General features: G+C 35.3%; 1 protein-coding gene and 1 long non-coding RNA gene across 3 annotated transcripts; both read left to right on the forward strand.

The window, feature by feature from the left end:
- The first annotated feature begins 498 nt into the window (after nucleotides 1–498).
- On the forward strand, nucleotides 499–2845 carry LOC138327671 (uncharacterized). Its single transcript, XM_069273961.1, is given in 2 exon segments — nucleotides 499–1131; nucleotides 1133–2845. Coding segments are annotated over 2 exon segments (2088 nt in total). The 5' UTR covers nucleotides 499–567; the 3' UTR covers nucleotides 2657–2845.
- A 14-nt stretch (nucleotides 2846–2859) lies between these two features.
- LOC138327672 (uncharacterized) lies at nucleotides 2860–3367 on the forward strand. Of its 2 annotated transcripts, none has more exons than XR_011209085.1 (2): nucleotides 2860–2924; nucleotides 3005–3367. It is a non-coding gene; the product is annotated as an uncharacterized lncRNA (long non-coding RNA). The 2 variants fall into 2 exon arrangements; XR_011209086.1 differs by having other exon boundaries at nucleotides 2864–2898.
- Nucleotides 3368–14249: the final 10882 nt, after the last annotated feature.

Genomic DNA, 14249 nt, shown 5'->3' on the forward strand with positions numbered 1-14249 from the left:
ATGATTATATAATCTGTAACTAATTCTCAGATGCCTGTGGGTGTCAGAGGCTCTTCCAAGGGTTTACCTAATTTGGAGTCAGAGGCACTGCCGAGGACATACCTAATTAAGTGACCCCAAAGGAGCACTTCATGGCTATCCCTCATGCTTTCAAATGAAAAATGCTTATAGCCTTTTCTATTGCCAAGCTATACCGGACAGTGGTTATATAGTCGTACCACTTATGTGCACTCTCTTTTCAGTAAAGTATTATTAAGACGGCGCCATTCATGGGCAGTGTAGCCTTTTAAAAATGGAAAAGCATTTTGTTGATCTTATTAATTCTCATTTTATCGCAGGTTTTTGTTTTTAATTTATTTTGGTTTTCTGTAATTGATATACTTTTGTTGTATTTATTAACTGCCACTAACAGTCACTAGACTAAACCTATCTTTGTTTCCTCTTTTTCAGCAGAAAGCCTTTAACAGCCAACATGACTGGAAGCTGCCATGCCAGAAAGCGGTTCTGTGGAATGAAACTTTGTTCAGAGTGCTTTTGACTAGTGCTGTTCTCTATGGGATCATCTATATGGGGTATATGATAGGAACCTCAAACGAAACCAATTATACTCGTTCAAATTCTATAGATCGAGCTTCGTCATCATCATCCTTAGCTCCTCGTCCTCAAATCGTGATGGGGATGTTGACACCACATACCAATCTCCAATTCCGCGAAGGACAGCGAGCTACATGGATTTCAGCAATACGAATTTTGGAGTCTGAGCTTCCCTTTCGTATAACTTATAAGTTTCTTATTGATCGTCCAACAAATGACACCATTGCAGAAAACAAAAAGTACAACGACATTGTTTTTCTAAATGCAACAAGTCAAGGAAGAGGTGTGAAATTTGGAGAGAAGATGTATCTGTGGTTCAAATACATACACGAACATTACCCAGATGCATTACTTGGTGGAAAAGTTGATGATGACGTTTTCCTATGTGTACCACAGATTTTTAATAGACTGAATGAACTGAAATCGTCGACATTGTATTACGGTTGGTCACATGGTTCAGGTAAAAAGGTGAATATTGACACGCGGATGGATGAGATGTTTGTGATTCTAGGAAGAGATCTGATAGGACGGATCGCTAAAACGTAAGTATTGTGGAGAACCGAAGTGTAGTAAGACTGAGGACTTAATAGATACCAACTTTGGAGGGACTTCTATAGGTTCCTGGCTGTCCGCATATGACGATATTGATTATCAACGTGACAACGCTAAAATCCTTCATATGGGTCGTGGAGCAGAAGCAAAAATTCTAACATACATAAAACCTGACTTTTGTTTAAAATACGTCCTCAACCATAAGTCATCTGTGGAGATAATGAAACGTCTCCATGAATATAATAAACCAACACCTGTCCGTTTTTCACCTGGCAAGTACGTTAACTCTGTGGTAAGATCTTCTTTCGACAAAATCATCGTATCTTCGGAAACACCTTCACGACCCTCGCTCCACAAATTTGTTGGTGCCGTGACCGGGTCAATGTTTTCGGGAGATGTCGTAAGGACACGCTTGCCAGAGCCTCTAACAAACCCTCACACATCTGTAGCGGTCATGGACAAGATGCCTGCATGTGATAACTGGGGAGTAGTCACAACGATTTTCTCTGCTTCGAAAGCTGTGAAAAACATGGCATTGCTTTCGCAATGGTGCGTGGTAATTGTAGCGGACAAGAAAACACCAGATGAGGGTACGTACATATCTGAAATGAAGCTAAACCAGACTAATATACAACGAATCAAATACCTCTCAGTTACTGAACAGAGTGCCTTGTATCCTTTATTGACGGACGTGATACCGCTAAATCACTTCGGAAGGAAGAACATAGGATACATGTACGCCATCCACCACAAGGCTAAATACGTGTGGGATTTCGATGATGACAATGATGGAACAGTAGATTTAAATGATTTCAAATCTCCTTTCAGTTATGTCACAGATTGTACAAGTACAACTCATCTACTTGTGAACCCTTATCCATACTTTGGAGTTGAGGAAACCTACACATGGCCAAGAGGTTTTCCATTACAAGATATAAAGAACAAAACGACATTACCTAAATTATGTAATTCATCAGATGCCATTCAGCTTGGCATTGTGCAGTCACTAGCAAATCAACAACCGGATATTGATGCTATATACCGGATGTCACGTGACGCTCCGTTTAATTTTCGCGCCACACGGAAGTCTCATAAACCATTTGTTGTGCCTGGGAAAAAATTTGCTCCACTTAATGCTCAAGCAACACTTTGGTTAACCCCTGCCTTTCCGTACATAGCGCTACCTATCAGTGTGAATGGGCGCGTCAGTGACATCTGGAGAAGTTACATTGCACAATATTTCCTACACAAAGAAAACATCCGCGTAGCATTTTCGCCACCGTATGTAACACAAGAAAGGAATGCTCATGACAGTTTGAGAGATTTTAATGCAGAATTGGATATCTATCAGAAAGTTAAGCAATTGGTGCATTTTCTTTCATCTGAACAATCTGCTTATTTAAGTATTGTAGATTTGTATAAAAGTTTATATATGAGGAACTATCTAGAGGAACTAGATATTCAATTCATTGAGGCTTGGACGAAGACATTGAAAAGCATAGAAATGTAAAATAAGGGGTTTGTATTCACTCCTTACAAATAACTAAATGTCCATTGTCACCATAAGTTATGTGTAAGCTCTACCAACAAATACTTCAGAGGAGAAATCGCTTACAAGACTTAGGCAATCCGGTGTATGGAAAGCATAATGCTCATGTATATCCCAACACTAACGATGTCTATAACAGATAGAAGTAAGGTCGTTTGTAAGTGGGATGTTTGTAAGGTCGTTTGTAAGTGGATGTTTGTAAGGTCGTTTGTAAGTGGATGTTTGTAAGGTCTTTATGAGTGGATTTGTATTCGTTATGGTCGTTTGTAAGTGATGTTTGTAAGGTCATTCATGAGTGGATGTTGTAAGGTCGTTTGTAAGTGGATGTTTGTAAGGTCATTCATGAGTGGATGTTTGTAAGGTCGTTTGTAAGTGGATGTTTGTAAGGTCGTATGCGAGTGGATGTTTGTAAGGTCGTTTATGAGTGGATGTTAGTATGGTCGTTTGTAAGTGGATGTTTGTAAGGTCGTTTATGAGTGGATGTTTGTAAGGTCGTTTATGAGTGGATGTTTACAAGGCCATTTGTAAGTAGATGTTTGTAAGGTCGTTTGTAAGTGGATGTGTGTAGGGTCGTTTGTAAGTAGAAGTTTGTAAGGTCGTTTGTAAGTGGATGTTTGTAAGGTCGTTTGTAAGTGAGTGTTTTGTAAGGTCAATAAATTATCATTATCTATATTTATTGTAACTCTATTAGTTTTGTTCACCACGACAGATTCAGGCTGTAAGTCTTTATGTGTATAACATGTAAGACATCAACTGGAGGGAATTAAGAACCAATCTCACAAAACAGACAAACATTTGATAGGCGGAATTACAAACATTTGTATATATAGACATGTATTACGTCATTTAAATAGATAATGATATATTTTCATAAAAGAGATGAAAAAGATAAGTATATTTATATAAATAGAGATGCAAAATGAAAATTTTAAGTCATGGTAAGATGGTCTAACGACAGACATTTAATGTATAATACGAACTTCAAATGAAAGTGAATTTCAATACAAAATCGACAGTAGCAAAAAAATAATCATAAATGATCTGAAAATCTGTAAACTGAAACGAAAAGCATTTTGTCCAGTGTTATTGATAGTGAGTCATCGTCTATTCTGTTGTCATATGTAAACGGAACAGAGACATTATTCCGTCTTTGCATATTACATAGTTACCTCCCTTGCGATTAGTATCCATTGTGACGTCGTTATTTTGATAGTGAATCTCACGTCGGTTTCAATGAAGACTGTGACGTTACGCTCGCAAACACATGACGTCACAATTAATACCTACCTACAAGGGCAGATAACTCTGTAATTTGCAAGGACGGAATAAGGTGTGTAGCATCCTTGGGGATGGAGTTTAAATAGTGTTCATTTTTTACCCTAGCCAAGGATTTTTGACGTGAATTTCGCGATTAGGCCTTTAACATATTTAAATGAAACTATGTTCGCTTTTGAGCGCGTTGTATGTCCAAATGATTAAAATCAGCCTTCACTCAGTATGACAGGAATTGATTTTTCCAAAAAGAATTCTTTAATTATCTGAAGTCCCATATAATTTATTAATGCATAAGTGATTGAATGATGAGTTTTGCGATGCAATGAGACCATAAACTCATTGTCTCTTCATTTTATTGTTAAGCACACATTGAATTGTCACAAACGCACTTATCGACAGGACCTATAACAAAGTACTTTAGTGACTTTCTAGTTGTTATGGTTTGAACAGAGATAAAAGACTCAATTGCCTTTTCAAAACACAGCCAGATTTTATCAAACAATAGTAAACGTATCCAGCATGATATCACAAAGGAATAACAGATCAATGCATTGAAGTACAATATGTTTTTACATAAATGTCCCAGCATTAAAATTTGCTTTTTCAACCGCCAACAGAGCGTAAACGATGCTCATCATTTGAACAATAATTCGTATTTACTCGAATTTATGTCTAATTAGCACAAACATCATATACAATAACTCGCTTTGCTTAGGCTGGTCAAGTAATCAGCACTTCAATCCATGTAAGGGATGATGTTATGGACTTTGTCGGGACGCAATTATATTTGATATTTTTATCTTTAAATAAAATTAGAAACTAACTATTCATAGTGGAAATGGTGTAAAGTACGTTACTATTGTAACGGACAAAATACTGCTTCGTCTGCTCATCAATCAATAGTTCATATTGTTTTCATCTCATTATAAAATTGCTTTTTAAATTAGTAATTGTTATGGTTTGAATATACAAATGTAGATAAAAGGATAAAAGATGCAATTGCTTTTAATCAAAGTACAACTCCATATTTCACCATATTCGATCCATAATTAAATGGTAAAAGCATCCAGCATAATATCCAAGTCTCTTTCTTAGGATTGATCTTTGAAATTGCGTGATATTTTCATGGTAACAAGAGTCTCAAAGAAATTTGACGGAATGAGTTATGGTCGATCTAGATTGAATTTTAGAAAATTGAATTACATTTTCATACTATGGAGGTAAAGACCAAACTCGAAGTGTTTTTTTAATATAAACCATTTAGGGATTTATCTAAAGTACTCTATTTCGTGGTATAAGCCCCGGAAGGTAATAACAGTATCTAAAGAACCATGATTATTGGCACTGTATAACGCTTTAAATTCGTGGTTGACTATACAGGGAACATATTCGTGGGGTAAGTATATCGTGGTTTACTATAAGGAACATATTTGTGGGGTCAGTTTTTCGTGGTTGACTATATAAGGAACATATTCATCGGTTTACTATATGGAACATATTCTTGTGGTCAGTATATCGTGGTTAATTATTGGAAACATATTCGTGGGGTCAGTACGTCGTGGTTTACTATAGGGAACTGCAAATGTATTTTGTGGTTGAGTACATTGGGAACCTATTCGTCGTTTACTATAAGGAAAATATTAGCGGGGTCAGTATATCGTGATTCACTTTTAGGAAACATATTTGTGGGATTAGTATTTCGTGGTTGGCTATATAAGGAACATATTCTCTGAGTCAGTATTTCGTGGTTGACTATATAGGGAACGTGTTCATGGGGTCAGTATTTCGTGGTTGGGTATATAGGGAACGTGTTCATGGGGTCAGTATTTCGTGGTTGACTATATAGGGAACGTGTTCAAGGGGTCAGTATTTCGTGGTAAACTATATAGGGAACGTGTTCATGGGGTCAGTATTTCGTGGTTGACTATATAGGGAACGTGTTCATGGGGTCAGTATTTCGTGGTTGACTATATAGGGAACGTGTTCATGGGGTTTGCATTTCGTGGTTGACTACAGGGAACATATTAGCGGGGTTAGTATTTCGTGGTTTACTTTTTAGGGAATATATTTGTGAGGTCAGTATTTCGTGGTTGACTATGTATTAAACAAATTCGTTGGGCCAGTATTTCATGATTTACTATAGGGAACATATTCGCGGGGTCAGTATTTCGTAGTTTACTCTATAGGGTACATATTGACGGTATCGGTATGTCGTTGTTTACAATAGGGAACATATTTGTGGGGTCAGTATTTCGTGGTTTATTATTGGGAACATATTCGCCGAGTCAGTATTTCGTGGTTGACTATATAGGGAACATATTCGCGGGGTCGGTATTTCGTGGTTCAATCTATAGGGAACATATTCGCGGAGGTCAAAGTTCGCGGTTCACCTATCTTTAATGAAATTCTTTGAATTTTCGTTCCGAGATAAGTCTCTGACATTCTGAATATTTCGCTGGTGTTTAGAATTTGCGGATTTCAATGAAAACGAGAATATAGCAAAAAGAAACGGCCCGTGAATTTACCCACTTTACATTTGATGTTGTTGTTAGTTCAGTAATAATGGATACAGGAATGAACGACTTGAGATATTTTAGAATTGTTATGTATGCCTGGATAGTACGATTTTCATTCTAAACCATATAACAATACAAGAGAGAAAATGGATAATCTACGGGATTCCTGGTATAAAAAATAATTTGCCTTTATAGAGAGGAGAAGGTCAAGCGTAAAAAAAATATTTCAAAAACGTTCTGATAAAAACTGACATTAGACTTCAAGTGATAAACGAATTCCATATCAGAAAAGTGTGTGATCCTTAATGCCATTCTTCACTTAGTATATATCCTATATAAATCTGTATATAGTCGATGGAATTTTTGTTATTCAAAAACAAAACATGATAAATATATCTGTGGATAAAATCAAAGGCGAGACCTTGACTGTATAAAATATCCAGCTGGAAAAACGATGTCTTGTACTAATATAGATATCTACACTATCTTTAAATAGCGACCAAATAAAACTATATAATAGCGCTAAACGCTAAACGATTCGTGGTATGAAACTTGATTTATTATTCTTCTAAAGCAATTTCTTGTTTTTTATAATTGTGAACAATGGCTGCACAAATCCTTTTATTATTGTCACAGGTATTTCTTCATTGCGGATTGGAAAAAAACATGCGTGCGATTAAAACAATTGAAAAAAATGTGAATAGGATATGTGTTTGGCAAGCAAGTATGACAAGTGACTGCACCAAACTATACCAATATAAAATAAGTGTTATAATAGTACTCATGGATATCATATACATTAACAAAATAACAAAATATATTCTAAAGCACAGGACTCAAGACCTTGACATCAATTTTTCATCGACACCTTTTCTGAGATAATTTCAAGTTAATGTATGCCATAGAAAAAGACGATCCCTGATAACATGTCCTCTAAACCATGCTGGTAAACTTGGTATTTCCTGATAACACAACATGTCCTCTAAACCATGCTGGTAAACTTGGTATTTCCTGATAACACAACATGTCCTCTAAACCATGCTGGTAAACTTGGTATTTCCTGATAACACAACATGTCCACTAAACCATGCCGGTAAAATTGGTATTTCCTGATAACACAACATGTCCTCTAAACCATGCTGGTAAACTTGGTATTTCCTGATAACACAACATGTCCTCTAAACCATGCTGGTAAACTTGGTATTTTCTGATAACACAACATGCCCTCTAAACCATGCTGGTAAAATTGGTATTTCCTGATAACACAACATGTCCTCTAAACCATGCTGGTAAACTTGGTATTTCCTGATAACACAACATGTCCTCTAAACCATGCTGGTAAACTTGGTATTTCCTGATAACACAACATGTCCTCTAAACCATGCTGGCAAACTTGGTATTTCCTGATAACACAACATGTTCTCTAAACCATGCTTGTATACTTGGTATTTCCTGATAACACAACATGTCCTCTAAACCATGCTGGTAAATTTGGTATTTCCATTACTGTTACGTACTCATCTTGATATTATTTTTACATTGGGAAAATCTCAATAGTCACAAAATGAAGTTTTACAACATTTTGTCGTCCCGATGGTATAAAATAATATAATCTTTCATCCCCTTCCGGGTGAGACAGAAGAATCTCAGCGCGAGGTTTAAAATCGCAAGTTGTAAAACACAAGGCATTGACGAGAAAAATCTTACACCGGGGAAATTGCGGATATCCCTGTCCGGAGGAAAGGGAATGGCCCTTATCCACACACGTGTATGTGTTTTTTTCGCATACCTCGATGTTTTACCGCAATTTTACAACTCTTATATTGAGCCATTTTACGAAAAAAAAAACTGCTAGTCAAGTCAGTATTGACGACGCTATAAGGAGAGCAACCAATTGAATAATTTTACATAGACCCCAGTGTTAAACTTTGTTAAAGTTTTGTACTGTATCATTAAAACAAAGGAATATTAGTTAGCTATTTTGTTCTATATTTAAAGTTTAGGTTCTCAACTCCAATCAGGGTAGCTTTATTGAAATGAGGCGCATTTTGCACTAAAAAAAATCCTGAAATTCTAATGTTTTTACCTATTCATTATCAAAGTTGATATTTTGAACCTAAATCTCAATATGAATTTCCAAATTCATATCATGGTTATCTAGGAATAATTACCTGTCAGAAAACATTTTTACTTTTGAAATTCATAATTAGCCAGCCAATCAGCGGCCGGGTTAAAATTCTATCCTGGGCTCAATCTTGTATACACAGGGGCCATTTCGAAGGTCTTTTTTATTTAGTTGGTTGATCCCTAAAGTCACGAGGCTGCATTGCATGAGTAGCCATGCAATACAGGCTCAGACGACATGGGCGTATTGTATGAGACCAGCCAGTGTTGAGAGAAGAATAAACATTTTGATCGATCGCCAGGTATAAAGTCACGTGCGGTTTAATTGACAGCTGACGATCCACCAAATCTCTCATACCTACGGATGTGATATACTGGTTTATCCCATGCAATATACTTTTATCGCATGAAGCTGTATTGACTTCTCATCCAATACAACTTCTTGATATCGTTGTGTCGACAAATTAATATATTCTCAATGAATTTAATGTTATTTTTCAGAAAACAAGCTGGTTTTACTGTAAAAAATGCAAAGGACCGGATTTCCGCTAAACTATTATGCAATTTTCATGTATGGCGAATTTACTTGCAGTTGCGGTTTTCTTCAAACTTCTTAAAATGGCGTGCTATCATAATTATAAAATTGTTACAAAACGACAATGTGTGGGAGACAAATACTCTTTCATTTGTGGATCTGAAGGATAGGGATATTATTCTTTCGGGTTTTATAACATTTTATGGCCCTTGGGTAGACTATCTCTATCCTTCATATCCACATATGAAAGAATAAAGCCAGATTAAGTGATTGATAACCCTGTAACACCGCCAGGCATCTAGCAGAGAACGTCTCATTACGTCCAGGTCGTCACGGGTTTGTGATTTATCGTAAATAACTCTTATCACAATTATAAAGATGAAAATCCATCAACCAAGTAATATGTACATAAACACCAATGTGTTCTTGGAGCTCCAAATCGCCCGACTATGGTGGCTGATTTGTGCCTTTTTCGCTTTTTCGTTTTTTTCCAACACGAAAAAGCGAAATTGGTACAATCAGCCACCATATAATTCATATACAATGTAGTGTTATATACAGTCTCCATCACCCAGCTAATGGAACATGGTTTTTTTTGTTCGGTCAGTAGAGCCTTTTCTTTTTCACTGTGATTACCATACATTAGTTTAAAAACATTAAGTTTTAACAGAAATTGGTTTACCGTAGGGAGGGGGAGGAGTACGCGCCTGCTGTTTAACTCGTAGGCACGTTACAGTGTAAAGTTAAATGTTTTTCATTCTGAAGTTATCGAGATTATCGCAGAAATACGGTAATAATCGATTTCTCGAGGAGATCCGGATGATGTGTTTTTATGTTTTATGTGCATATGTACACGTGATTTGTAACATCGTATAATTATGATTGTATTGCATCTCTCCACTGTCATCGATGTTGAGATAAAAGGCTACCAATGCAAGATTGTAATATGAATGTCCTAGACCATAATTCCTTGTTGGTGAAAAGCCCGTCAACAGTGACAATTTCTAGTTAATTATCTGATTTTCAAGCACGTTGCATACACTGTATACTAATACATTTCTGGATATGTGTACGTCTGGGTCTCTTTATCTACTCCAAAACTGAAGCTGACATACCCTGAATGTCATTTAACACGAAAATATTAAACAAACAGTAAATAGATTATTATTGGAATGATAATGAAACGCAACATACGGAAACCGGTGCAGATTCGGTACAGTGATTATTCTATCGATTATCGATTCTTCCTTTCTGAAATGTATTATTTAAGCGCGTCTCTTGTGTTGACGTGAAGTGGATTTCTAGTTGACATTCGGCAAAACTACATATGCACACTGGTTAATGTTTACTAGCTAGCCCACCTACCTGGACATCAGAGTCCGAACATTTGTGTCACAGAACACGGAAGTTGTACTTGGGATAACGGCGGAAGGTTTGTAGTATTTCATATTGATACATGTATTTACAGTTTTTATTTCCTATCATGATGTCATGCATGGTTACATGTTCTCAATATGGCATCCTTAAACATTGTATATTCCAAAGGTGTAATAGTCATATGCACGGTGGCTGGGAGTGGACATGAAATAGATAAAATTATTGCGTGGGAACGAAATATCATTGCGTTCGAACGAAATAATTATTTCGTGGGAAATGGAAATATTGAAACATAATGAATTAAAGTCATATATACAGTAATATAAAAGCACATATAATGCTTTTATTTACGGCGGCGTATTAGGACCAATGTATAGTTTTATTTATCATGTCTATACAAATTATTATCTTGTACGTTTAACTTAGTATCTTTTTAGTATCTATTGTTATAGTATCATGTACATTTGTACGTACGTATGCACAAACTATTACCATGTACGTCTGTGCGTATATCGTTGTATCATGTACGTACAACCTAGTACCTTGTACTTACAAATTATTATCTTGTACGTACAACTTCATATCTTACAAATTATTACAGTATCTTGTACGTACAAATTATCATATTGTACATTTGCACGTACAACGTAGTATCTTGTACGTACAAGTTGATATATAGATACAACTAAATACATGTATAGTGTCCCCTACTCATCATCATAGGTACGTGTATTTCATTGAATATATAAAGTAAAATACAAAAACCAAAACTTTAAATCGTTAAAAATAAAGAAAACATATTTTTTAGATATTAAGGTGCCGTTTTATAAGTTGTAGGTCATATCATATTACTACGGTGGAATGAACGATTATGAGCTCAATAGTTACATTGTATTTCGTTCGAACGCAATACTATTTCGTTCCCACGCAATAATATTTCGTTCGAACGCAATAATAGATCGATCGAACGCAATAATATCGAACGATATTACGTTCCCACGCAATAATATTATTTATTTCGTGTCCGCTCCAAGCCATCGTACATATGGCCCATTAGTCCAAAGACTCAATATTCAGAAGGCCTCTGAGTCTGAAAATTATAATTCATTCAATTTGGATAGTTCAGTATATTTTCGATAAGTTTTTGTTAAAAAAAGTTTTTTTTCTCCCGGTACTGTTTAAGGTTGTTTAACCGAAAATTACTAGACACGGTGGACTTTGTTAGTTGAGCATTGCTGAACAAAACTATATCAGAATTATGGAAGAGTTCAGTAAAAAGATTTGTGATTTTTTTTTCATTATTATTCTCTTTATTGCCACAAAAGATGAAAATAACAAAAGCATGAATAATAAACACATAAATCTTTGAATGGCCGTAATTAACCACCATACTTTTGAATCAGTAATCAATTGACAGTCATAAAGTTTGATAAATTAAAAATTAAAAATCAAATTAACATGAATGGTGCTTTATAAACATAAGTTACAACACAGATTTGTTGCATTGTAAAGGTCTTGGTTTTATGCTCTATGTATGCTTGGATGAAGATATATCTGCAGAAGTCACTTTACAACTACCAATAACACTGTAAAATGTAAAATTGAATTGGAGAACAAAACTTGGCTCCACGGTCTGACCAATATACGCATTCCGCTAAACTGTAAATGTGATTTTTGGCAGTACTGTAAAATTTCATCTTGACCTTGGATTCGCCTGTGTACTATCAATACTTATACATTGTTCTGATTATAGTTGTTGAAATATTGGTAACTTGAAGTGGTGAACAACATGTGAAATGCCCTTTTTGATTCATCGTTATGAAAATTTACGGAACATAAAACTTACATTTAGAAGTCACAGTTGAGCATAAATATTGATATGAACCTGACGAGAGGTTTAGATAATGTATATCTGTCACTTCCAACTAGTATCAGAGATCTGTATCTGACTTGATTCAGATACAAAGAACAATTACTTAAGCATTGATGTCACTATTTTTTAACCTCATCGGGGTATTTCTTACAAAAGTTTGCAAACATAATTGATTTTATACCCAGATGAAGTTGAAATAGTAACATATATGGTTCTAATTAGTTTTTAATCTTTTTGACAGAATAAAACACGTTTCAATGTATGATTTCAGGGAATTCTTTATCCAAATTAATACGCAACGTTGATGTTATTATATAATGATATGGTGTAAAATGTCTATAATTTAAACGAAGCATTTTTTGAGTGAAACAATTTTACTGATATATAAACGAACGTTTGAGAAATCATTCACGAGTTTTGTATTTGTTATTCAGCCTACAAAGGCGGCCGATAAAGTTTCAACAGAAGTGCATCCTAATAAATTAACCATGTCGACTCTGGTACTGTGTGGTATGAACACGTCCTAATTTTAAGGTTATTTTTAAAATCTGAGATGAGCATTACATTACATTTCAATTTTTGACATGCATCAGCTGTGGTGTCGGACGAACATCAATCAAAATAATACCAACATGATTAATATTTTCGACCACTGATAAATCTTTACCATAAAGTAGGAGTATAATGATTTCTTTCAACTTTTTGTAAAAATGAAAATTTTACTCTTATTTACATATATGGAGATCTCCATTAAGACGTTTAACTGTAAGCTTTACAATTTGGAACCGTGTAAACGAAGACTAGTTACTAAGCAGATAACGTCAGCTTCTGTGAGGAATTTAAACTTTAGAATTAATTACTTTTGCTCCGTTACCAGATAGTTCTATATTATAAGACTTTTTCATATTTAGATACGAAGGGTAGGGCTATTTTACCCGAGGGTTATAAAATGTAGTAATACTCGAGGCTTGATATAACATATGAAACTTTAGTTCGAAGAAAGCCTCAGCTGAAAATCAATTATCCATACATGATATTTCATAATATTTTCAATCAAATTATGTGTTTTGCATTCCTTAGATTAAAACCAGCATAGTTTTTTAATACACGTTATATAAATTCTCAGCAGTAATAAATAAATGTCGAATAGTGAATGCATTTTATGATAAGTATTATTATGGCTTTCTGTTATATCTGAATTTTTAAAAGCTCGACTTCTTTTTATTACTGATACCTAGAGGTAGTAATGTATTGCATGGCTACCCATGCAATATAGACATAGTCGCCAGAGGTGTATTGCATCAGATTGACCAGTATCACACCCTCAGGTATGAGAGAAATAGATCATTGATAAAGACTAAGCATATCTCTGTACATAGTTGTATTTGAATGCTCGTCCCTATGATGCTGGGGTTCTGTCTCCTGGCCGAGACACATCATAGTCTAGACTTTAAAAGTGAGAGGTTATGTTCCTACTTTACGCTCACAATAAAGGGAGGTAATAGTTTAATCAAACAAAACAAGCAAACAAGTATTTAGTGCCACATACGCTATTTGACTATTTCCAAGACTCATGTGAGTATGCTTGTGGTCGAATTTGGGCTCTACGGTCTTAATACATGATATCTTAAACTTTGAAAAATGGTCTTAGGGCACTCTGGTGGGTCCATGATTATATAATCTGTAACTAATTCTCAGATGCCTGTGGGTGTCAGAGGCTCTTCCAAGGGTTTACCTAACTTAGAATCAGAGGCACTGCAGAGGATATACCTAATTAAGTGACCCCAAGGGAGCAATTCATGGCTATCCCTCATGTTTTCAAATGAAAAATGCTTATAGCCTTTTCTATTGCCA

This window comes from Argopecten irradians, chromosome 7, assembly GCF_041381155.1.
Source record: "Argopecten irradians isolate NY chromosome 7, Ai_NY, whole genome shotgun sequence".
NCBI classification, from domain to species: domain Eukaryota; kingdom Metazoa; phylum Mollusca; class Bivalvia; order Pectinida; family Pectinidae; genus Argopecten; species Argopecten irradians.